At 37.3% G+C, this 26996-nt stretch overlaps 1 protein-coding gene across 1 annotated transcript; it reads right to left on the reverse strand.

Annotated features, from left to right (window-relative positions):
* Positions 1-269: 269 nt before the first annotated feature.
* Positions 270-26167, reverse strand: TARS1 (threonyl-tRNA synthetase 1). The gene is made up of 19 exons (XM_027605980.2): positions 26008-26167; positions 21441-21521; positions 19454-19644; positions 15766-15889; positions 14105-14226; positions 13500-13617; positions 13180-13244; positions 13013-13091; positions 12092-12238; positions 10866-10964; positions 9590-9756; positions 8255-8417; positions 8017-8154; positions 7109-7186; positions 6853-6953; positions 6658-6762; positions 4622-4694; positions 1764-1878; positions 270-796 (listed from the first exon to the last, which is right to left on the reverse strand). The coding sequence occupies exons 1-19, from the start codon at positions 26062-26064 to the stop codon at positions 648-650; spliced, it is 2172 nt and encodes a 723-aa protein (XP_027461781.1). The 5' UTR covers positions 26065-26167; the 3' UTR covers positions 270-647.
* Positions 26168-26996: the final 829 nt, after the last annotated feature.

Consider the following 26996-nt stretch of genomic DNA (forward strand, 5'->3'; position numbering starts at 1 on the left):
CTCAGCGGGAGGCCTGCTTCTCCTTCTCCCACTCCCCCTGCTTGTGTTCCCCCTCTTGCTGTCTCTCTGTCAAATAAATAAATAAAATCTTAAAAAAAAAAATGCCTGCTATGCCTGAGAAGCAGCCACCCAGCCCATCCCCCACTCTGAGAACAGCATTCCCTCCCAAATGACAACATATTAAAAAACATTAAAGATAAACACTGAATCACACAATTTGTTCCAGGCAGGTGTATACGTATGTGAAGGACAGAGCATTGAGACTTACATGAATTCAAGTTTTTATTTTTCCAACATAATCCAATTCTGGTCTTTTACTTTAATCAAATCTGAAAATTTTTGTTTTTCAACTTCATTAAATTTATAAAAAAACATTCTCCCACATTACATTAAAGCATTCTTCATGTTTTATTTCCAGTGCTCCAATGTTTATTTAACAAATAAAATCACTTTAATGTCTTTTAATTACCTCCTTCAAATACATGTTGTCTAAAACCTGTGTAGGTCACAAAATAGGTTGATCCTGCAGTCACCTATGCAGACTCTGCTAAACTATTCCAAATTTGGTATAAATTGATGTTTTCTAGAGTATAAAGTTAATGCTACAGAATCCTTTCCCACTGAGCCAATCTGGGTCAAGTTCTTCGTTAAAATTCTTCTTCTGCTTGTTTGCTGCGGGACTGCTTGAGCTGCTGTAGCCGCTCGATGGTTTCAGGAATCGTACGCTCTCCATGTACCTTATTATCTCTTGTACGGATATTAACGGTGCCACTGGCTTTCTCTTTTTCACCAATAACTAAAACAAAAGACAAAAAGCTTTGTTAGGTGGAAGGATTTTTATTGAACATTTGAACAGAAATGATCCTAGGACCCAGAAGCCACCATGTAGCTTTTGATTCTTTAAAATGTTCAAATGAGCTATCAAGCCATGAAAAGACATGTAGGAATCTTACTTAAATGCATTATTACTCACTGAAAGAAGCCAATCTAGAAAGGCTACATACTGATTCCAACTATATGACATTCCGGAAAAGGCAAAACTATGGAAACAGTAAAAAAAAAAAAAAAAAAAAAAAATCAGTGGTTTCCTGTGGTTAGGAAGAGAGTTTTGTATGTGGAGCACAGAGAATTTGGGGGGGGGGCAGTGAAACCATAACAGTGGACAAATGTCATCATATATTTGTCCAAATCCATAGAACGTACAAAACCAACAGTGAACACTGATGTAAACTGCAGACTTTGTAAGAAGTATACCAGTTTGGTGCAGGATATTGGTAGTGAGGGGGGCTGTGTTGGTTTTGGGCAAGAGGTATACAGGATACTTTGTCCTTTCCGCTCAATTTTGCTACAAACTTAAAAGTGCTCTAAAGAAATAAAATCTATTTAAAAATAAAATAAAATAAAATTTTCAGGTGACCATGTATAGTTGGGCAACCAATTTAAAAATCTTTTCATTTAAAAAATCTATCATTTCATAATGCTTCAAACCACTGTACTTACTGAGTCACTTAATCCAGCCAACCTAATAAAAACTTACCATATGAAGGAATAGGAGATAAAGGAAAGAAGATTTTTAAACAAACCTTTACCATTATTCTTTTTCACACCAAAATTTCCCTTTGTTACAACAAATGAACAAACTTCATAGTGTAAGAATCTGGATTAGAGGGAGCTAAACTAACGACCACAATTCTCATAAGTCTCAAGACTTCAGTGTTTTCCTAAGGTTTGGCAGGTTTTCTTTGGTAAGTTTCCTTTCTTACCTAGGATGAAGTTATATTGTGCTAACTGTGCGTTTCTGATCTTCTTATTTAATGTACAGCCTGGATCCAGATCAACGTCCACCATGAATTTAGCATCATGGAATTGTTGCCGTACCTATTTAAACAGATACAGAATTCTTCAGATCTAAAGTAAGAATTATATTTTGATCTTAAATCAATTTTATTTAACATATGACTTGGATAGTCATGCAATTATTAAAAAAGGAATGCTAATAGGTATATTGAAGCATATATTATTAATCTGTGACTTGGGACTACATTTTCAAAAATTAAAAAGATATATTTTGCTTTTGAGAGGTAAATGTTTTAGAAAATCCTTAAAAATCAGAATTCAGGCAAGCAGCTAAATTTAATCAGCTCTTTAAAAAAGAAAAAAACCCTTTTGCAAACATATCTTATAGTCACTAAATAGTTGCCAAGAAACAAATTGCTTATCAGTCTCCACATTAATACATAATGATGGATGTCCAATCTAACACAGAATGTAGTATTTCTGATCCCTCAAATAGGCAGCAAGCTGGTAACAGGAATTCAGTTGTTGCTGTCATTTGTGTGTGCAACATTTTAATATGAAATGTTGACAGCACAAACAATAGGCCGAAACCATCTTAATAGCTTTTTATGTTTCTAGAGAATGGAATACAGTCATATAAAATTGTCTTTTAATACTATTTCTTTAATAATAACTTTGTGTACATGACCTAAGCTAAACAGAACTCTGTAAGAAAAAAAAATAGAACTCTACAAGAATAATTTATGTAAAATAAAAGAAAACATCAAGTTTGAGAAATACTAAAAAGTAGTTTTTTTTCTCTCTGAACAGGTATTTTCTTTTTGATTAAAAAAAAAAAAAAAGCTTTTTTTTAAGAGAGAGTGCAAGCGGGGGTGGGGGTTGGAGGCGCAGAGGGAGAGGGAGAGAGAGAATCTTAAAAAGACACAGGGCTTGATCTCATGAACCTGAGCCAAAATCAAGAGTCAGACGCTTAACCAACTGAGCGACACAGGTGCCCCAAAAAGAAACCTTCTTAAATGAAGGAGCCAAAGGCAAAGACCAAATTGGAATTTCTTGAAATAAACTTCCAGGAATCTAAAGTTGGCAATCTACATTAGAGATTATTATTCCATGCCTTTTTTTCTCCCCTCAAAAATACCAGCTCCACTTTACCATCTTAAGTTTTTGTATATTAAACAGTAAACAATGTTTTCATTATTTTTCCTTTCCAAAAAAAAAGGCAACACTACGTTAAATTTTATTAATTGTAAGTTAAATTAAACTAGATTAAAATTTCCATCTACCTGACAACCAACTACCACTAACAGGACAAAAAGGTCTGAATAAACCATTTTTATCTCACTAATAGGCTGTTATGTCTACATGATCATTAACCAATAGGGATTTTTGTTAAGTACGCAAATTTTAGAAGGGTTCTTGCACGGTTTATTATGGGTGCCACGATAAGATTATACTTTCAACTGTAAGCTATTTTAAAGAATAAAGCATAGTGTTTTAGTTTCTTCACATGGGCCCCTGTGTGCCTGTGAGTTGCACTCCTCGGGAACTGGTGAAGTGGATAATCATAGGCTGTTCAGCACATCTGGTCTCCAGTCATTAAGTATCAGCAGTAGTGCTCCCCCACTCCGTCCACTCAATAGAACCAAAAACCCCATGCCCGCGTAACTCCAAATGCCACCCCCACCACTGACGCAACTGGGGTAAGTCAGTATTGTTACAGTTGAGAAATGAGTTATTTAATTACAGACCGTTCTCCTACCATGTGAGCTTTCATAGTGCAAATAAGAGAAAGTACAATCAATTAAGCACGGAACATAACTGATTTTCATCATTTATAACTAAAACTATTGTGCGAAGTAACAGAAATATAGTACGTCTGAATGGTTTGCTTTTCAGGTGGTCTAATGTTCATGAATTTTTTTTTAAGACAGTTAAGACCTGAGTGCAATTTATTCTGATGATCTAGAAACATGATGGTTTTGACGTTATATTGTTCCCTGATATTTAGATCTATTTTAACCAGCCAATTTATTACTTTTAGCTTGCAATTATGAAACAATGCTTATATATAACACAACTTTTAACGATTTGAAATTCCTTAGTATGGAATTGTCCCTCTAACAGAACAGACTGTTCTAGTCTTTAAGGTGTGAAGGATGAATGGATATTTACAAATCTGTTAGTAAGGTAGTTTCTCTTTCTTTTTTTTTTTTTTTTTTAAGATTTTATTTGTTTATTTGACAGAGAGAGACACAGCGAGAGAGGGAACACAAGCAGGGGGAGTGGGAGAGGGAGAAGCAGGCTTCCCACGGAGCAGGGAGCCGGATGCGGGGCTCGATCCCACGACCCTGGGATCACGACCTGAGCTGAAGGCAGACGCTTAACGACTGAGCCACCCAGGCGCCCAGTAAGGTAGTTTTTCAATGGGTAGGGCAAAACATGGGTCTGGCACACCATTAAGGTAAAAGAAAATTTATAAATAATTGAAGAAATTTACATTACAAACATGAAGCAAAATTATTCTTTGACCAAAGAGCAGCTTAAATTGCATCGTGCATCGGAAATTACGTATCATACTGGGGCATTATTTCCTCATACTAAACACTAAAATATACAAGCGTATTTAAAAACACTATCCAAATTATGTCTTCTGATCATGAAACATGTAGGAAAGTATCAAAGAGGTAATGTAATCTGTTCAGAAATAGGAACATTTCTCTATACCACAAGTGGCTTGAGCTACCAACGATATGTATATCTTATGAGATCTAGAAAGCCAAGTGGCAGACAGTAACTTGAAAGAAAAGTTGTATTTAAGGATTACCTTTTGGGCATATTCATCACATGTTGGTCCCACTGGAACTACCATTACCTGGCGAGGAGACAGCCAGAAGGGCCTTTAGAAGAAATTAAAAATATTTAATGTGGATTGGGGCCCTTTCCTAAAAAAGGATGGCACATTTCTTAAGTCTGCTTTTCAGTATCTTCCTAAAATATGCAAGGGCCATTTTATCTATTTTTTTAAATTTTTTTTTTAAGATTTTTATTTATTTATTTAACAGAGATTGAGAGCACAAGTAGGCAAAGCAGCAGGCAGAGTGAGGGGGAGAAGCAGGCTCTCCGCTGAGCAGGGAGCCCAATGCGGGGCTCAATCCCAGGACCCTGGGATCATGATCTGAGCTGAAGGCAGACACTTAACTGACTGAGCCACCCAGGCGCTCCAAGGGCCACTTTAAAAAACTCTCCCCCTGCCCCTTATATCCAATAAAGACTAAAGGGAGGAGATTCAGGAGCAGAGAGGGAAACTTAAATCAGGAAAATCCATAACTAAGGTTTGATTTACTAGGGCAGATGGCAAAGCACATTGAGGGCAGGGACTCTGCCTTGCACCTCAACATATCAGGAAACAGAACATCACACCCCAGCTGCCAGAGGGCCTAAGAAAGAACTGCATTTAGTGATTCACTGTTCAACATTCTCTTATTAATTATTCTTCATGGGGGACATGGACCAGACCATGCCTTCAGTTATTCAAGATCCATTTTGCGGTATTCAGCAATTGTAAATGATAATAACTGGTGACAGTATTTGATAAAAATTGAGTGTTTTCCCTTTTTTTTTTGAAAGGCAGATGCCACCTGTAGCGCCTCGTCTAGTAATGTCTGGACTCTTGCAAGCCTGACCACCCTAAGTTCTCCTATGTTTTCACTTCTTATTAAAAACTGACCATTTGTAACTCTACCTGTGGAGGATTTCAGGTGTCAAATCTTCCCTATGCTGCAGACATTAGGACTAGTGTTTCTCTTAATCAGTCCTCTAGTTTCAGTTGTTTTATTACAGCAGGGAAAAGGCACTAAATTCTACCTGAACTGGCTGTTTCCCACCTATCACAGGTTTGACAGAACAATCAGCTGAGGATTGCCATAGTCTCTAGAAACCAAGTAGAGTGTTTTCCATATTTGATTGGATTTTGTGAAACAGAACTGAAAAGAGATCATTTCACTGACAAGTAAGACAAACTCCCTTTAATGACTGAACTAACCAAATTAGAAATAAAATTGAAATGACTACAACTTTTAAGGTAAAACCGATTAACATTTTACAAAAGTTTTGTATCAATATAATTAATATGGCAGACTCTACAAAATGAGTGTTTTATAACCTTGTGTGGCTTTCAACTGCCTTTACAAATTGTGGGCCCAGACAAAACTGCTTAAAAATAAAAAAGGAAGTCATGTGCTCATATTCTGCCAGCAAAAGCATAATCTTGTAGAAACAAGACAAAAAATGTTGATCAGTTTGGAGTCTGTACTTTCAATTAAAAAGTAACTGGCGAAAGATTTATACGATCTGAAGAGAAACCAGAGTACAAATCATGGAACACTACATCAAAAACTAATGATGTAATGTACGGTGATTAATATAACATAATAAAAAAAAAAAGAACCCCTGAAGATGAATTAAAAAAAAAAAGTAATTGGCTTCTAAGGGACGTCAAAATACTTGCTTATTACGATCAGCAATAGTCAACAAGGTAAGCCTACTCTTGTTTACTCAGACAGAAACATCAAAACCATATTAATCCCAAAACAACAAATGTGCTTCTTAGTGTATAATAACTTCCAATTAGAAAGTATTATATAACATTCAAACAAATCAAGTTCTGAAATAAAAATAGTACTACTAATTATTCTTGAAGCAAAAATTTTGGTTTAGATTATGATTCTTTAGTGAACACCTGTCATTAATTAGAAGTGACCAATCAGATCATTCTCCTTTTCTACTGCATAACTAAACTGGACAGCAGACATTTCTTTTAGTCAATTTACATTGTCTAGACAAATCAATGACAAAAATTACCATTTGCCGCCAAAGTTTTCAGTGAGGATAGCAATCATTCTTTCCACTGACCCCAAGATGGCTCTATGGACAATCACTGGCCTTTTCTTATCATCACCATCATGGCTACACAGGAAAAAAAAATTGTTTTACTTTACATATTCCTTTATATCCCCCTGAAGACGAGTACACTCAGAGCAGACTCCAGAAACTCACCTTACAAAAGTGAGATTAAATCTGATGGGCAACTGAAAATCCAACTGGATTGTTGCACATTGGTGGTACCGACCAATTGCATCCTTAATCTGTATATCAATCTAAGAAGTAAAGACTGGGTTATTTTAAGATGCTGTCTATATTAAAGCTCAACTCAGTAGTTTAACAAGACTGGCTTTCTTTCTTTCTAACTTAAAGTATGTCTTCTTCACCCCAAAATAAAAATCACACTACTCAAATATACTTTCATACTGACCTTTGGACCATAAAAAGCTCCATCTCCAGGATTTAACTCCCACTTCTCACCAAATTCATTCAGACTGTTTTCAAGTTGCTAAGGATAAAGCAAGATGGTTTTTATTTTTGTTCATCTGCAACTTCCCTTCTTCCAGCCTGATCTAAGACTAAAACCATGGTAATTAGTCTCTTAGGTCCCTATTTTCTGTGTTAGAATTCCGTCCACCTAAACATACTCACATACAAATCCCCTTTTCTGAGAAATAACTGAAACTCATCACTGCATAGGTTTAAGAAGCACAGCATGATGCTTTGATTTACATATACTGTAAAACGATTACGTTAGATTCAGCGAACATCCATTTCTCACACAGACACAATAAAAAGAAAAGAGGGAAGAAAAAAAGAACATGTTCTCCCTGTGAAGAGAACTCCCAGGATTCACTCTCTGACCAATCTTCCTGTGTATCACACAGCAGTGTCCGCTACTGTCATCACGATGCCTATCAGTGTCCCTGGGAGCTGCTGTTCTCATGACTGAAAGGCCCTGGTAGCTGTGTTCTCATGACTGAAAGGCCCTGGTAGCTGCTGTTCTCATGACTGAAAGGCCCTGGTAGCTGTGTTTTCATGACTGAAAGGCCCTGGTAGCTGCTGTTCTCATGATTGAAAGGCCCTGGTAGCTGCTGTTCTCATGACTGAAAGTTTTTATCTTTGGACCACCTTCCTCCGATTTCCCCCTTTTATAAGTTACAGCTTGATGACTGAAAAAATACCCAACCATTTGTAATATGAAATCATACATAAAAAAACTAGCTTGCTCAAACCTAGGAACCATTTCAATTTTCTCTTGAAAGAAAGAGCCTTGTTTCTTGGAACAAGTTCATTTCAGTCAAACAGTATTCAAGCATGCTGAAAAACAAAACTTACTTTCTCAGCTTGATTCCATACTTCAATATCTCCAAGGAATTTTTCTGGGCGAGTAGACAGGTTCAGTTTAAAAGAAAATCCAAATATGCTATATACTGTATGCAGAAAATCCAAACAACCTTTTATTTCATCCTCAATCTTTAAATTAAAAAAAAAAACAAAAAAAAACGGTGGTAACTCCCCTTGACTTTCTCCACAATTCTTTCAAATTATTTTATCCCACAGAATCTCGTAATACCTGCTCTATGGCACAGAATATGTGAGCATCATCCTGTTGGAATCTTCGTACCCGTGTAAGTCCTGTGAGTGCTCCCGACAACTCATTCCTATGAAGTACCCCAAAATCAGCTATCCGCAGAGGCAACTCTCGCCAGGATCTTGGCCGATGATCAAACATAAGGCTGAAGAAAAAAGAAAATTAAAACCCACTCATATTTAATTTCACAAGCATAAAACTGCTTTTCTAATATATGAAAGGCTATCCATACAAGCAACACTTCTCAAATTCTGGACTTCATACCACAAGGTAAGCACTTCCATGAATAAAACAGCAAATAAATTATAATACAAACATCCACAACTAAGAGAAAATAAAAACTGATTCCCATGGGTCTGAAGTCAAATACTTGTGCTCAATATTTCCTTTAATTTGAGGACTGCCTTTAATGCTCATATTAAAAAAAAAAAAAAATCCTAGCTCCATACTAATCATTTAATACACTGGAAACTAAAGACTGTGCCTTCCTGTCACTCCCAAAACTGCTTCAGTTCTGTCTGAAGGTGCTTCAGCAACTTTAGAGAATCTGGGAAAACTAAGAACAAAGCCAGCTGGCCCCAACTTACAACCCAGTTCCCTTATGGAGATTCCCCTCCCCCATCACCCTCTAGGCCTTGCTGCTAGGAGCTGGAGATACTGAGCCACCGGCAGCCACCGGCAGCCACAGCTCTCCCTAGTCTTCCCCTGAAGTCACTCTTCGTCTAACTTTCAAGGATAGAAAGTGAAATAACTGCAAAGCAAGGAAGATCTCCCAAGTATGTCAATTCATTAGCAGGTTTTAAAAGAACATGTTTAACAAAAAGAAAAAAAAAATCTAGAGAACTGGCTATGCCCACATTCAGTCTCCCTGTTTTATATTCTACCTGTTCGCTGCTATTATCCCACTGCCATTCTTGAATATCTACATATCTGAGGCTCTAACTAGGCAGGAAAGATGTTATAATATCACAACAAAGTTGCATTTAAATATTCTTCTGATTCCATAATTTGTTTTAAACAAAAAGTCTTTCAAAGGAGGGAGAGCAAACCAGGACCAATTGCAGCATGGGAAAATCTTTGACAGAAACTCAAAGCTGCAGAGCGCCTGAGTGGCTCAGTCGTTAAGCGTCTGCCTTTGGCTCAGGTCATGATCCCAGAGTCCTGGGATCGAGCCCCGCATCGGGTTCCCTGCTCGGCGGGAAGCCTGCTTCTCCTTCTCCCACTCCCTCTGCTTGTGTTCCCTCTTTCGCTGTGTCTCTGTCAAATAACTAAATAAAATCTTAAAAAAAAAAAAAGAAATGCAAAGCTGCTAAATACCAGTGTCCAGGGCAGTTCATGGGTTTCAGAGCAAAGAGCTCCTTCTCCACCTCAAAGGAGAACATGTTCTCACTATAGTGCTGCCAGTGGCCTGACGTCATCCAGAGTCGGCTGTTGTAGATGTTTGGGGTGACCACCTCCTGGAATCCTCGTTTCCTATATTCACTCTGTTAGAAAACAAACACGATACACATATAGGAAATAGAAAAGTTCATATTTCTGGTGGGAGTAAAATTTAAAGAGCAGTTTTATACTATCTAGTGAAATTCAAGATGCACATACGTTATAATCTAGAAATTCCACTTGGAGGTATATACGAAAGAAGAAACTCCTGCACACACATAAGGAGGCCTATCAAAACAATGCTAGCACTGTATAATCAGTAATATGAGAAAATTAGAAATCACACCAGTGTCCACCAATAAAGGAATGTGCCTAGTGTGGTAAAGAACAGAGTAAGTAACAAGTGAAAATAAACAGGATTTTTAAAATATTATGATTTTTTGCATTATGAAGACTGATACACAATGAGACTTCAGGTAGTAAATTTGAACTACACAAAAACATAAATAATTTAGGGTACATATGTATGGGTAGATATAAAATAACATGAATCTATGCTAACTTCAAATATTAGTTTCTTCTAGGAAAGGAGGGAAATGAATCAAAAGGGGTCCGAAAAGGGAGTTTTTCTCCCTTTTTGCTCCAGCAAATATAGCCCAATGCACATGTATGGTAAATCAGGGGGTGAATATGCAGATGGTGGTGGTGTTATTCCCTACAAACCTGAGGCTGAAAGACTTCATATTTTATAAAGAATAAAAAAGCAATGTAAAGACTAACTTGTTTTTTCGAGGAAAATATAAATGGTCAAAGCATACAGAGCTCCCACTTTAAGTTCACCAGCTTTTCTGTTGTGTATGTACCCATATATAAGGACAAAGTCATGTATTAAGAGGAAGAAATTTTTTTTTTAAGTAGGCTTCATGCCCAGCATGGAGCCTGATGTGGGGCTTGAACTCATGACCCTGAGGATCAAGACCTGAACTGAGATCAAGAGTCTGGATGCTTAACGGACAGCTACCCAGGTGCTCCAGGAGGAAGGAATTTTTTTAAACATTTTATGATAATTCACACTTGCATTTTTATTCCTTTAAATGTTTCTTCTCAAATGTAATCTCAAATACAAGATTGTTTTTCTCCTTTTAGTAGACCTTATTTAATATAATCAACTTTTTTCCTAAATTTACAGAAGAAAATAGTGAATATGGTTTACCCTGATAAATTCAATAAGTGTATTATAAATGTATGCTCCCTTCGGCAGGAAAAAGCAACTTCCAGGGCTGAGTTCATGAAAGAAATATAGTTCTTGGTCCTGAATAAAAGAAAAGCAAAAGAATGTTTATATATGCACGTAACATCAACATAAACTTCAGTGTTCCTGAGTTCAGAATACGACCACAGTATCTCGTATTTTAATGTAGGCCATTCCTGAATCAAAGAAAACGTTGTTAAGTTTTCTGGTGTACAATTCAATAGTACAGAATCGCAGTTGATTTACAACTTAGCATTAAGTACATTCTCTCCCTGTTACATTCCGGAATCCAGTCAAGTTTACCCAAGAACGACCTGGAGCAGGGGTTAGTTCTTTTCAACTATCCATAGTGGGAGCTCTCATAGTTTTAATTCCTCAAAGCTCTGAGATGCGAATATTGTTCCTTTTTTCTTCTTTTTAAAGTAGGAGCAGGAGGAAGGAGACCAGGAAAAGGAGAGTGATAATGAAAAAGACACAGATGAAGCTGCCTGACCTTGGGTCTTGGTGAAGGCAGCACACCCTCCTACCTTCTTGCCTACCACTCCCCCACCAAATGCCCAGAATTCTCAGCGAGGGGCCCCACCAACTGTTGGTGCTTCCTTACCACTGGAATTTATTTCAGGCCACCAAGAGAGCAGGGTAGGAGATGGCACAGAGTGAACACAATTTTAGAAACGTCATGTTTTTATCAAACCTAATTTCCAGTTTAGAAAACACTGAGGGGTGCAGGGATAAAGAAAATGACACCACAGTATCCATTGGTGACTTGCTATGTCACCTTGGACAAGAAGATTAATTCTAGGGGAAATCGGTTTCCACATCTTTAAAAGAAGTCCGTGAGACCAGGAAATTTCCAAAGTATCTCCCAGCTCTGTGAAACCCTGCTATGCTGCTTTTACAGGAAACTAGGTCATCAGTATCTGTTCTTAATAAAGATAGTAGTTAAAATGAGTTATTTCGGTGGTACTGAGCACATTCTAGAAAGATAATATGGACAGTAAACAATAAGTAAGATAACAATAAGATAATAATAAGTAATTTATGGATTATACAGGATACAGCACAATAACTACGGGAAAGCTATAGCTTCTTTTTAAAAGGAAATTCCTAGTACTTAATACAACTAAGTTGCAAATAAAAATAAAGAAAATTCAGTCTAGAAACATTATTATTCTTTTTTAACATACCCTCCCAATTTTCCTATGATCTCGGTTTTTAGCTTCCTCTTGGAACTTCTCCCATTCTTTCAACATTTTAGGATCTGGGAATGAAATGCCATAAATTCTCTGGAGAGTCTCCATATCTGCTTTGCCTTCCCAGTATGTGGAGGAATTCTGAAAACAAAGATTAACCATGAAACAATATTCAAATTTGTTACTATCTCACTTATTTCGAACTAGATGTTATTTCCTATAGTGGTCTATGAGTCAAATTCATAGTAGTCCTTATGACAAGAAAAATGGTATAAAAAGTGCACACTTACTAAGCATCTCACAGTTGCTCTGAAGCCGAGCTAAGGTACAAAGCTGGTTGTTTGATTCCCTCAAAATACCTCCCTTTCAACCATCCACTCAAACCACAACTCCACAAACATGAGATGTAAGGGCATCTCCCACAAGAAGATTAAGTAAAAATGGAAAGTAAACCAACAAAAATTATCTTGAAATGACCCAATTTATTCTTATAATTTAAAGTGCATTTGAATAATCACCCATAAAATATTTATGAACTGGCAAAAACTGGCAGGACTAGTTTGGTTAAAAAGCACAAATAAAGTAATTATTTACTTAAGACAAACAAAGAACAAAAGCACATACTAATTAAGTTTCAAAGCTCTTCAAACCATGGCTGTGTGAGCTTTGGGAATCCCCTAAAGTTCCATCCCCATGTGCTCTGGTGATGAATGGTGAGTCAGTCACAGCTTCAGACTTTCAGTTAAAAAAGACTAGTCACTTAAAAAAGACAGTGACTAGTAGGAGAAAAAAATCCATCTTTATAGTTGCAAGAGAAAAATAGGCAGAAAGATAAACCAACAGAAGTTTAAACATATACAGATAGATAAATACATTCATGTAGTCTTTAAAGTTTAAAGCAAATACATTGCTTACTTTGTGTATTTTCAAAGTCTTAATTTTGCCAGTGTGTCTGACATGAGGACCCCGACAGAGATCTATCAAGGGGCCACACCTAGAGATAAAAAGAAAGGAAGTTTAACAAAGACTTAAAATGACATATATATCAGTTAGTTACACTTAATGACAACTGACATTCTTACCTATAGACTGTGGTAGTTGGAGTATTCACTTTTTCATTCAGTATCCGGCATTTGAACTTATTGTACTAAAAACAGGAAAAATTGCTTTGTAAAAAAGCCTCCTTTAATTTTTATCTCTAAATACTACAGCTAAAATACATCTTATCGAAGCACTGCAGGATAATAAATATGTCAATACTTCATGTTCTAAAAACACTTTTACATTTTTCTAAAGAAAAGAACAGGCTTCAATTTAATACACTAAACCCCAGTGTGACAACTGCCAAGTAACGTTACAGAGTGATACAGAAGCGGAGGCTGTATGTTACAGCTCAATTTACCTTAAACATTTCTAGTAAAGTTTCTTTCTTTACTTCCAATCTTTCAAAAGCTTGTTTTTCTTTAATGATTTTCTTACATAAAGCCTCCAAAGAAGAGAAATCATTGCTGGACACACCCCTGAAGGAGAAGGAAGTATAATTAATCTCTTTCCACTCTATTCTACTCACACAGTAGCTTGGAAGAATATTTCTTTAAAAGAAAACGTGAAGTTTTAATATAAAAAAATAGACCCTTGCATCATATAGACGCATAGAATTTTAAACTAGATATTATTATTTTTATATTTTATATTTTCAGTGGCTTCTACCTTGGTCATCATGGAGACTGTTCTCACTAGTGAACCCTCCCTCCACCACCTCTATGACCAGCTTCATTTTATTTCCCAACATACCTTAGGGTTCTACCTCCATCAATCTACAACAGAGCTCTTATAAGTTACTAGCACTTCCTAAGTTACTACAACACTTCAAGTTTGATAGTGGAAATACTCAGTGACTATTAAGCAGTAAGCCTATTATCATTCCTTCCTTATTGAGAACTCTTTAAAAATTATATATGGAGTAATTCAGAATTTATTTATTTTTTATTCAGTTACATAACTTACCCTTCTTCAAGGTACATGTCATAATAGAATCCATTTTCTATTGGTGGACCATAACATAAACATCCACCATAGACTCTTTCCATGGCTTCACCCATGATGTGAGCGCTTGAGTGCCAATATACCTGAAAAATGCAAAGAAAAATGGGATGCTCTGAGTTTGGGCATATATGCTGTAAATTAATACAGCTGCCTTGAAAAAGATATATAAAATTTACTCTAAATAAACCCAAGACATGAAAAATCTAAACTTATAAATGTATAAACTTTGGTGTGATTCTATGCAAAGCCAAAATGATTTAAGAGGGTTTTAATTACTAAGTTGCATTTGTACCTTAGAGATCGTCTGGTTTAGTTGTTTCCAAACTAACTGAATTCAAATTAGCATCATTAATTACGAGGGATAGATTCTGTTCCCTGAAAACAACTGCCACTCACAAAGTGACTGTCTTCTTGACTGTAATGACCCAGGGTCTTTGGAGACGATGTGCCTATGTCCCACATCCCATGTGCTATGCTGTGGCCCTTACTGAGATGTGGGACATCACTTAAGAATTACATTCTCTTTTTCCTTATTGGCCGCAAACAATTAAGGTGTTGTAACTTGTCCCCACAACTCATTTATAAAACACAAGGACAAACATGGACCCTGAAATCTGATGGCAATATAGCTGACCCTTGGACAATGCAGGGGCTAGGGATGCTGACCTTCCATGCAGTCAAAAACTCAGTGTAACTCATGACTCTCCAAAAACCTAACTACTAGTAGCCTACTGTTGACAGAAGCCTTACTGATAACATAGTCAATTGACATATACTTTGTATGATATATGTATTATACACTGTATTCTTATAATAAAGCTAGAGAAAAAAGTTATTAAGAAAATCATGTGGAAAAGACATCTACTTTATCAAAAAATACTTACAGATATTTATTTATAGAAAAACAATCTGTATATTAGTAGACCTCAAACTCATACTGTTCAGGGGTCATCTATACTTGGCAGATGAGTCAGAATATATCCACAACTATATTTTTAAGATTTGTTAAGGTACCAAAATGATTTTTTAAAATTTTCATTAAAAACTTAAGGAATGCAGAATACATCTGAAAACCACTGATACACATACATAAGTAAACTATCATAATAAAACAAAATATTTTATTTCCCTTTATATGCTATACTATCATGGAGAAATAAGAAAACCTTGCCATCAAATGCAGGCTGATTTTTATAGTGCTTTCAAGCAGATTTGCATTTTAAGATGAGGAAAATATGGAAATTAATTGTCCAATAGGGAGAATAGTTTAAAGAAATGTTCAATTTTATTTGTAAAATCTATACATCTTGCTTAAGTGTTGACTGACAGGGCAGATGCAATTTTTACTTGCTTTACCAATTTTTAATAAAAATTTAATAAAAATCCCAGAACATTTTTCTCACTGAAGTATCCAGTAATGAGAATAAATTTATTCATGTTCACTTCTTAAATACACAAGGCAAGCTCTTTTATGCTGCTCCCTAAATGAAAGATAAAATGAAGATTTCAAATATGAAAACGAGACACCAATAAACTCTAAACCCACTGACAGTGGGAGCAGGAAGACACTGGAAATGTGAACCTTTATTTTGAAATTCAGTGACTACTAAATAAAAACTTACCGCTTGAGCTTCCTCATCCTCAAATTTGAGAAGCTCCAAGGTACAATCTTCCTCCAGAGGACGGTCTAGGTCCCAAACAACTTGATTCACTTTAGCAATAACGGTGCTGTCAGCCAGGCCTTGACTTAAAAAATATACACACAAGAATATATATATACACAAAAGAATGTAAAAAAGAATGTTCTGTAGTACAACACTTAATCTGAGAACAAGAATAGGAAAATAAACACTATATATATTCTATATTAACACTGCATATATTACTTATAACATGTATTATAGCTTTCTGAAATAGAAAAAGCAACAAACCCCCAAAATGTACCCAAGTATAACTAGAGGATGCCAAAAATCCAGAACACTATTATTTTACATTTAATGCCTCTTATTTAAGCAGACAAAACTGTGATAAACAATTTTCAGTGGTTTGATTAATCTTTTCATTTCTCCAAATAAAGTTTTCCACAAAGCCAAGCTATTTAGGCTCCAAAGAAGAAAAAGAGGGGCTACTAAGTAACTCTTCTGCTCTTCCTCCTACTTGAAATCTGTAACAGATTTTTTTCTGTGAGGTAATGTTAGCCACAGAATAAATTCTGTAAATGACTAAGATGGTATCATTTATAACAGGTACATAGGTAAAATAAAGGACTAGTCAATAAAACTTGTTTATAATATGGATTAAAAAGCCATTTACACACACAGCACAGAGTACACAATATAAATAATCACCAAGCGATTAAGACCACACTGTCAGACCACACCAAGTGTAACAGCCACAGGAATTCTGAGGACTGGAAAGCAGCAAAAGTCAGATTAGTCTGGACAGGCTTTGAGGATAAAGTAATGAGGGGCTGAAAGATCAGGGCCTGGACAGGAAGAAAAGGAGAGAAGGTGGCATTCCGGATGAGGGAGATGTGAGTTAAGAAAGGTTCAGGAAGGGGCGCCTGGGTGGCTCAGTCATTAAGCATCTGCCTTCGGCTCAGATCATGATCCCGGGGTCCTGGGACTGAGTCCCACATCAGGTTCCCTGCTCAGCGGGGAGCCTGCTTCTCCCTCTCCCACTCCCCCTGCTTGTGTTCCCGCTCTCACTATGTCTCTCTCTGTCAAATAAATAAATAAAAAATCGTAAAAAAAAACCCAAAAACCAGAAAGGTTCAGGAAGCTGCATGGCTAGAGAACTAAGATTAATCAGATTATAGGTCTGAATGTGTAGCTAGAGAACTAACAGTCTCTAATAGCCTAGACAACTCAACAAAAGCAGACAACACTCCATACTTTGAAGGAAAAGTTTACAGTCTTTGTAATGTTATATCCACCACCTGAAGGCTTCAGCTGGCTAGACATGCAGTGTTGGATGGTTCTCTTCTTACTCTGTAAAAGTACAACTAAGTACAGACAACCTCCCCCACTTGAGGTTTAGGACAGAACTAACAGAAGGTAAACCATAAATTCCTATCCCACTGTCAAATTCACTGAATTTCCAACAGATTACATCCAATGTTTTCTTTCCTTCTGAGATCATATAAAGCCAACAAAATGAAAAAAATATACGCATTTCATAAGACATACATGGATTTGGCAGAGAGAAATCTATTTTATCATATTGGTGTAAAAGTTTTCAGAAGATTAAGAATTGGCCTAAAGGTGACTAATATTCTCCATATTCTTTGGGAAGAAAATGGCTATTATCTCAGGGTCCAAAATGGTGCGTTGAGCTGCTAACAGCAGAGTTACTTTGAAAATGTAGATATGCACAGACCATATCAGATTTCAATTTTCCAAAGAAGGGATAAAGTACTTAAACTTTCGGATTTAAAACAAAACAAAACTTCAAGAAAAACCTTTTGAAGCACATGGAGCACGCCTTCTTTTTTCTTCCCTTTTGTATTCACAACTACCATCCAAACCTTTCAACAGTCTGTTACTCATGCTATAATTTTTCACACAACAGCAAGAATTTATTCTGTACTTTTGTAAAAATGTCATAAAGCACCCTCATTTGCAGATCAATGCCTTATGTAAAATTTTGCAGTTCTCAAAAAAAATATTTTCTAATTGGTTATTTGATAAAATTACAATGTAATCTGGAGGACAACACTGTAGAATGTAGAGAAAAAGTTCCTGGACTAATAGGAGCCTGAATTTTAATACCAACACGGCTACAATCTCAATGTGCAACAATGGAGGATTACCTTTATCAAAATGCCCATGAAAGTTACCTCTAAAATGAAAGGTTGAACTTATTCATTTAGAGGTCTATTCAGTTATTTATGATCTCAAATGGAAACCTTGATATTACAATTTTCTTCTTATTTCCTCTGGAGTAAGATAGAAGTACTTTAGGTAGAAGCAATGGTCAAATTAACTGAAACACTCCATTTTCTTTGTAAAAAGTACTAACTAGTGTCCATGACACAATAAAGATTCATGGCTCATAGGCCAACTGCTTCTACGCTCACCAGCTGCATATGGGCTTACTGCTAATCAGTTAGGTTGGTTCCCAAACCCCTTTATGTACTTGTTGTTTTAGGCCTTAGGTTCAACAATATGAAATTGATGATAATCAACCATTTTTGACAGTCACATGGTGATTGCAGGTGGTTCAAATCAACATATAATGAAATAGTAAAAACAAATTAGAAATAATTACATATATATAGGGTGAAAGATATAGTGAATATATATTTACATGTTTTAAATTAAAATGTTTTAAGACAGAAGTTGGCAAACTCTTTCTGTAAAGGGCTAGATAAATATTTCAGCCTGGACCATACATGGTCTCTGTCATATCTTAGTTTTCTTTTTTTTTTTTCAAACCATTTAAGAGCCATGCTTAGCTCTTGGGCTGTACAAAAGTAGGCTATGACCACAGTTTGCCAACAGCTGGTGTTAGATATGTACATCAATTTATGCTTTCCCATCTTTATCATTTCCTATAAACAACTATTAATCCCAATCATATCAGAGTAAGAAAGCTTGACTCTACTACAAAGTATACATCTAATTCTCAGTTATTTCTTTTCAACCCAATACAAGTTTTAAGATCAGACATGGTCCTTTGGATTTATAAAAAATAGTACATTATTTTTATGTGTCCTATATTAGCTTCTTAACTTCCCCATGTGAGATGTTCTACCTTCATTTTTAACTTCAAAACAGACATTTAAGTCAAAATAGGTGAAACACCGTCTACTTGGTTTTGTGATATTTACAATCAAAGTAGAAGAACTAATAATATAAAATCCTTTGTAAGATAAGACTAAAGTGGACTCTCAAAAATTAACTTTGAATCTTTTTTTAAAAAGGAACTTGTTTTAAAGATTTTATTTATCTGACAGAGAGAGAGAGAGAGAGAGAGAGAGCGCGCGCACAGGTGCGCACAAGCAGAGGGAGCGGCAGGCAGAGGGAGAAGAAGCAGGCTCCCTGCTCAAGCCCGATGCAGGGCTCAATCCCAGGACCCTGGGATCATGACCTAAGCCAAAGGCAGACACTTAACTAACTGACCAACCCAGGCACCCCTTAACTTTGAATCTTGAGTATAGAGCTCCACATCATTTTGATTTTTTAAAAATCCCAAATATAAATTGAACATTAAAAACACAAACAGAACATAAAAATATGAAGATAAAACTTGACAATAAAAAAAATTTAGTTACAAACAACAGAAGGTCAAGATAGGTGTAGCTTATACCTAATTCCACAAGCAATTTGATATGGTGTAGTTTTCCAGGATTCTGCATTGACCTGTTTACCATCAGGCAGAGTGACTTTAATCAGCTTGCTATCTTTTTCTGCCTTCTCTGCCAGAATGGAATCATGTTCTGCTTTTAGTTTATTATACATCTCAAGACGTGTGTTAATATATTCAGGCCAAGGATTCAACTGCAAGACAACAAATGAGGAAATAAATGATCAGTAAATACTTGCTTTCCTATTTAGAAAAAGGAAAGAAATAATAAAAACAGACAATACAAAAATTATGATGTACTAATGCAACACGGTAAATGGACTGCCCAAATCACTAGATTTAAGTGATTAAGCACTGGCTTAATCTTGTCCTAAATTAAGGTAAGAAAAAGAATTAAATGCTGTCTTCTTATAATTTTTACTCTAAGAATTTTTTTTAAAAATAGAAAAATACAAATAACAATAGACATGTGGGCTGTTAAATATCTTAAATGGACAATTATTACCATTTGCTATTTGCATAAGGTGATTTTTTTCCCTTTTAAGATGTTCTCTGAAGGTCTTTTCTAATCAAGTGACACATACAGCTATAAACAATACTAGAAATAAAATGGCTTTTCCATTTTGTTTCAATCTCGTTCAAGGGATGGTCTGTACAGGTGGTCAGACTATACGTTCACTTACAATTCTTAACTAACCAACTATAAATGCATTTGACTTAAGGGCTCCCATTCACAGAAAACTCCCTCTGAATTCAAAGTGAAGAATAACACCCGCACATTGCCCTGAGAGGGGAGGTAAGACAAGTACGTAAGTGCTGGGAGCAGAGGAGGAGGAAAGGTCTTGGACAGCTCACTGTGAACTTTTTGCCAGACAGATCATTTAAGACATATATGGTCACATTTTGTACTTAAAATACTCTAATCAGAAGGGTCCTTTAATTGCACCTTTTGTTTCCTCTTTGCAGGCTAATTCTCAAGCTGTGACGGAATAACACGTACCACTGTACTGAAAGCATGAAAAACAGACAAGGAACATACACATTTTTCTATTTACTTGCAAATTTTAAAATTCACAATCAACAATTTCCCCCACAATTACAGTGGACTAAATGGACAAAACCTAAGAGAAATGGTTAGGAAGGGCTCTAAGCGACACTTAGTTCCTGTAGTTCACCTACAAACTGACCCTTCAGTAAATGAAAGCACTAGAAATTTACCAACGCAGCATGAGTAAGAGCAGCTCCGTAAAGCCAGTTTATGTGCTACAGGGCACTTCTACAAAGCCTGCTCCTTTGTGCTTCTGCATCCTGGTAGTTTTCTAAGGAGTCTCTAATAAAATGCAATGACTAAAGCAAAAACTGAAACATGGTTCACAGCAGTTCAACTTCAAAAATAAAGTGGGAAGACGAGCTTAACTGCCTCCTAAAGCAGAACACCCAGAAATCAGGTTGATTCTAGGCTGACTTTTGAAATGCTACCTCCTCTCAGTGTGAGTTGGGGGAACTGTAAGCATTTTCTTTACAACAGAGAGGCCTCAAGGAGATCTATCTGGCTCAAAACCAAACCCTAGTGGCAAGTCCTCGTGGAAACAGTGTGATGGGTCAAGGGTTGGGGCCCTCTCTGGTTTCTGTTGCATTCAGTGTAAACTTAAACATCAAGTCTCTACCTCTTAATATCTCATTGAATGAAAGGATCAGACAGCTGGCATCTAATCTGACAACAGAGTAATTATTGATCCCCTTCTTTCCAACTTTTTTCCTCTCTTTTTTTTCCAAATCTAATCCCACAGATTATCTTGCAATTGTACTTCAATGTTTTCCTTTTTCAATAATAAAGAGCTGCAAATCTTTTTCCACCCTCAGACTTTCCTAATTCTTCTCTGAGTGTTTCACCTAGTGCCATGTAAACAATTACAATCTCATACAGAGTAAGTCTGAGACAGCTCCTGCCACCTGTCAATCTTTGATAAGAGGGCTCTAAAACATTCACCTCTGCTCGGCCTCCGTCTCCAGATCCTTCTTTGTTCTTCTTCTTGCCTCCTTCCTTTCGCTTCTCCTCTCCAGCACCTACCTATATAAGCAAAGAAGAAATAAGATTTTATATTTTACTCTAATTTGATACCCCTTCATGCTGCACCCAGAAAACTTCTGAGGATTTTTATCATGTATTTAAAAAAAAGGGGGGGAGTAAATCTGATTTTGAAAGACTAAAAGATTTCACCACTGTCAAAGACAAATTAACAACTTGCAATAAGGACAAGTCTTAAAAAAGTAGAGAGGAGTTGCTTGACAACATTTAAGTCCTCGGATTTCGTTTATTTTGCTTGTCCTATGATTCTCGCTTCAGGTTTGCCTGGACATATACTCAGTATATGGCCACAAAAAAGCATGCAATTTATTCAGTAATAGTATTTGCAGGAAAAAAAATCTAATGTTTTAGATGTGCAAACTTAATCTCTCCAGGGAAACTGAGGCACACGCGTGAGAAACTCCCAGAGGAGAGAACCCAGCTGCATCACTATGGTTAGATGTTAGATAAGTTAGGACAACTGACTTTAAAGGGTGAAGATTTCAACAAGCTGGATTTTGAGAATGGAGGAAATAAATGGTTGGAAATGTTGAGACAGAGAATGAGAAAAAAATGGGACAGAATGACAAAACCAGGCTGACTAAAACACATTGTTTTAGGAAATCATGTCAGTTAAGACAGACTAGGGCTTAGACAGAAGCAAACACTAAAGGTTATGGGGTTACCATAAGGATTGTGGACTTTAATTAGATGTACATGAAGGCATAGAAAGTTTTAAAGAAGTAAGTCCTGTGCAAAAAGGCAACCAGTGTAGAGTTGGTCTATACTGGTGGTTGTCAACCAGAAGAAATTTTGCCCCCTAGCGGATACCTGGCAATGTCTGCTGATACTGGTTGTCACAACTGGGGGGAGTGCAACTGGCATACAGTGGCTAGAGACCAGGGATGTTATTAAACATCCCACAATGCACAGGTCAGCCTCCCCAAACAGAGAATTATCCAGTTCACAAGGTCAAGAAACCCTGAAATTCATTATGGGATACTGTGAAGAGTATCTTTACAGAAATGAATTCTTTACTTCACTGCTCAGACAGAAACATTCTAAAGCACATTGCACTACAAAAAGTTTTACAGTGTACAAAGTTCCCCACAAATAATCGCATCTATTTCTTGGCAACCCTGTGAGATTGACATTATTATCATTCCCATTTTACACACATAATTAAATGGGAAAAAACTAGATGATTTTTCTAGGTTCACACATTAAGTCACAGGAAAGATACCTAATCAAGTGCTGACAGTGGTCCACCCTAAGGAGGGAAGTGATGATCAGCAGTGGAGTTTTGAGGGTAGAACTGGGAATAAGAAAGGGGGACTTTATTATAGTTTTCTCTATGTTTGTGGTCTTTTTTTTCCTAGCAGTTTTATTAAGATATTTTCCTACACCATACAATTCACCCATATAAAGTACACAGTTCAGTGGTTTTTAATGTATTCATTCACCCATCACCAAGATCAATTTTAAAACATTTTCATCACCTCAAAAGGAAACACTGTACCCATTAGCAGTCACTCCATTTTCTCTTCTCCCCAGCCCCTGGCAACCACTAATCTACTGTTTCTATATATTTGCCTATTCCAGGCACTTCATATAAATGGAAGCATACAATATGTGGTCTTTTGTGACTGGTTTCTTTCACTTAACGTGATTTCAAGATCATTCATGTTACATATATCAGTACTTCATTCTTTTTTTTATTGCCAAATAATATTCCATTATTTTTCCATTTAACAGTCGGACATTTTGAAATGTATTACTTGTATAATTTAAAAATTAAACTAAATTAAAAAATATATGACTTCCAATTTCAAGCTGAGCTAAAACCTTTCCCACTCTGGGATTCTGGATTTCACAAACTTTTCAGGTTCATTTATAGTCAATAGATAAATAATTAACATAACTTAAGCCTATTCTAATCAATAAAGCACTAACCAACAAGGTTCAAGATTCTCTATATGCCTTTGCTCTACTGTAGAAATGATGCAACAAGTCAAGTATCTCTGGTAAGAGGGATGAAATTTAATTGCAGGTGTGTGCAGGTTTAAAATGGAAAAAAATGAGACACTTCCACTTTTCGGAGTGTATGTTTTTGGCTTTGGTCATATGGATATCTGCCAAATGAATAGGAGTAGTGGAAAAGAAGGTGAAAATTAACAGAAAGGTTTTCTGTGTTCTAAATACCTTTTTTTATAAATGAGAATACGGGCGCAAGGAGGGTAAAGTATTTTGCCTATCTCTATACAGCTAGTAAATAGTAGAGCCAGGACATTTAAATTAGGTTTCTCTAGAACCGAGCTCCATCCCGTCTTTACTACAACAATTAGGAAGATGTTGGGCAACTGTTCTCTATTTCCTACAAAAATAGAATAAAAATATGTGAATTTATGCATCGTGTATTTATGTATAAACAATCTAAAATTTCAATCCAAAAGTTGGAACACAGTTGGGACTGTGAAGGGAAGCTAAAGAATTACCTTCCTCAGGGATATTTAGGAGTTGAAGGAAACGTACCTACAGAGTGTAGTGTAAAATTCAACCCCAGAGACTGGCACAGCTGGGATAGTCCTGAAGTCCAACAGTTTGATGTAGTATCTGTCCCTGATTCATTTCTAGGCAGGGAACAGGAGGCAGGACAGCACCAGAGCCATGAGTACTAGTTACAGAATATTGGGTTTGAGCAAGGTACTTACTTATTCTTTGCCTATTTCCTCATCTGTATAATGAGGATAATAACAGAACCTTGTTCATAGTTATATAAGGATTGAAAACATTGAGTTAATGCATGTAATGCATAATATAGTAAGAGATCCACAGTTAGCATTCAATAAATATTAGGTATTGCATAATTATTATCACAGAAGAGAGAAACCATGTATTTGTTAGCTCTACATCACCTTCAATTAACAATGGCGTAACATAATATTTGTGGACATGGAAAGTTGTTGACTACAGACTATTAAGCAAAAAAAGTAAACAAGTTACAAAACAATAGAGATACCATTTTTAAGTGAAAAAATATAAACAGAGAAAACTCTAGGGATAGGCACCATTTATCACCTTAAATTTTATTTATACGGTTTAGAATGTGCACATATGAATTTTCCCCATTCTATTCCTGAGTTAGAGAACATCTTCATTTTACTGAGAAAATTGTGGCTTCTACGTGATTGATCTTTTCACAGAGTTAGGGTTGAAGCTGCTTTTGCTTAAGACATCACCACTTCTCACTTGGACTACTGCAACAGTGTCCTACTTATGGCCTCACCTCTTTCCAACATACCTTCCATCCCAATGCCAGAATGATCTTTAAAAACTACAATCCACATCTATCATTTTCCTGCTTAAGAACTTTCTCCTGTAGATCACAATTTCAAATATCTCCTGAGATCCTTCTAAGAGCTCTAGCTCCCCCCGCTTCAGGCTGATCCCTTGCAATCAACCTCACAGACACTTTGGGTGTGCCTTTTCACTGCCCTTGCTACCTTTACCTGTAGAAGCACTAACCTGCCTGGTTTTACCTGGTGAACTTAGACTCATACTTCCTAACTGAACTCAAAGGAGCCCTGCCCAAGCAGGGTTAGGCACTCCCTCTTTCTGAAATCCCATAGGGTTGATCATACTGCACAATGACTATTCTCCTGCCTCACACACCAGGCTGTAAAGTCCTAGATGTCAGGCACTAGGTCCTTTTCACCTGACTAGCTTCATCTTCCAGCAGTGCCTGGCAAAATGAATACCTGACATTTGATCATAAAAAAAAAAAAAAAAAAACCAAAAAACAAAAAACAAACAAAAAAACGCAAACCTCATTCTGGTGGTCTGAAAGTGACCTGGGAGTTGTTCCTAAGGAATGGATGACACCAAAGGGAACGTTCAAAGATCAAATGATCAGCAGGTGTGAATGTGATAAGGCATGTCTACAACACCAGGCAAGGTAAGTGTGTAATCTCTCTAAGGTTTGTCAATTGGGGTCACCCGGCCTCTATCACCTACTTATTATAAACCACCCAAACTTGGGTTAAGTTGGGTCAAATCTCGGGGATTCGGTTTTCCCTCCCTTAAACTGAAGCTCTTTACCCCTACAAGGTTTTAGGATTAAATGAGGTTCTGCACTGTTCTTCCAGCCTAAGGCGAGTAAAAACATTACTCTGGGAGTCCCGAGTCCTAGATTCTAATTCTGTCTCGGCTTCTAATTAATTAGATGTCTGGCTCTAAGCTAGTCCCCTTCTCAGGGTCTCAGTTTCTTCATCTGCTAAAAGAGGATGGATCTAGAGATGACCTGCAAGGCCCTGCCCTACTTTATAAATGGACAGTCTCTGCCCAAAAGAGGCTCTGGCTCGTCCGGGAGCTCCATCGTCCCCCTCGGGTCCCACCCGGCCCGGGCCGCTTCCTTCTTCCTGCCTGGTTGGGCACCGTGGACACCAAGCAGAGCCCCAGCCTGCCTCCTGGACCCACTCAGTTCGCTCACCGACTTCTCCTCGCCTCCCATCTTCCCTGAAGGGCTCCCGTCCTTCTCTTCCGACATCAATAAACCACGAAGGAAAGACGCAACCCAAAAGCAACGCTCTGGAAGAGAGGAAAGCGGAAGCCAGCCAGAAGCGCGCGGCGGCCCCGGGAACACTGCGCTTGCGCCACGTGGCCCGGAAGGGACCAGCTGATGCAATCGGAAAGCGCCCAAGCCCCGCCTCCCAATCCGTTGGGAGAACGGGCAGCCAATCGACAACTGGGGAAGGCGGGTCCTTCTGTCTCTAAACCAATGGAAAAACTTGTTGGGTGACAGCCTTTTAGGAAAACAGGCCTGGGAAAGGGATCCGCGGGCGCTAAACCTGTACTCCCTGCGGGTGCAGGATTTAACCCCTTCGAGAGCCTAGAAGTCCTCAATGCACGTGCGCCTTTTTTTCACGCATACTCTGCCTGTTAGTCAAGGACCTTTCCAGCCACCATAGCGAGTGGGAGGGGCTGGGTTCAAGCTTCTGGGAAGTCTCCAGGGACCCGAATACTGTTCCTGTCCCTGGGACGAATCCCAGTTAGAGCCCAGGGTTTCCTACGGCTTCTGCTCTGCCTGACGTAACGTGACTGCCGAGTTCTGGGGCCTTCCGAGGGTTCTCTGTCTGTAGCGGTTAATGGAGCTCTCCTAATGGCAGTTCAGGCTTCCCGAGACCCAAGCCTTGATGATCCAGGGACGAGCGCCCTTCCTCGGACCTTCCTTAATATGTGCCTCCGCCAATCTGTAATGCGTCAGAGAGCATTTCCAAAGGGCCAATGAAAATACCAGACTTTTACTTAAGGAAATAAACACGCTGACTCCAGGGATCTCACGCATAAGCCTCAGTGTTTGGAATCGAATGGGCCTATTTTTATTTATTTTACCAGCCAATTAAAAACAATTACTAACTTGAAATCGGAAGTGCAATGAGCTCATTCACAGTTTATGTACTCCATCACTAAGTCGTATGA

Source organism: Zalophus californianus, chromosome 5 (genome assembly GCF_009762305.2).
Source record: "Zalophus californianus isolate mZalCal1 chromosome 5, mZalCal1.pri.v2, whole genome shotgun sequence".
In the NCBI taxonomy this organism is placed as follows: Eukaryota; Metazoa; Chordata; class Mammalia; order Carnivora; family Otariidae; genus Zalophus; species Zalophus californianus.

Excerpts from the sequence above, each read along its gene's own strand:
- TARS1 (XM_027605980.2), bottom strand. The coding sequence starts at position 26,064 with ATGTCGGAAGAGAAGGACGGGAGCCCTTCAGGGAAGATGGGAGGCGAG. Across the intron at positions 13,092-13,179 it reads CCAACTACCACAGTCTATAG|GTGTGGCCCCTTGATAGATC; the intron begins GTAAGAATGTCA and ends TTTTATCTCTAG. Across the intron at positions 6,954-7,108 it reads GAGCTTTTTATGGTCCAAAG|ATTGATATACAGATTAAGGA; the intron begins GTCAGTATGAAA and ends TTTACTTCTTAG.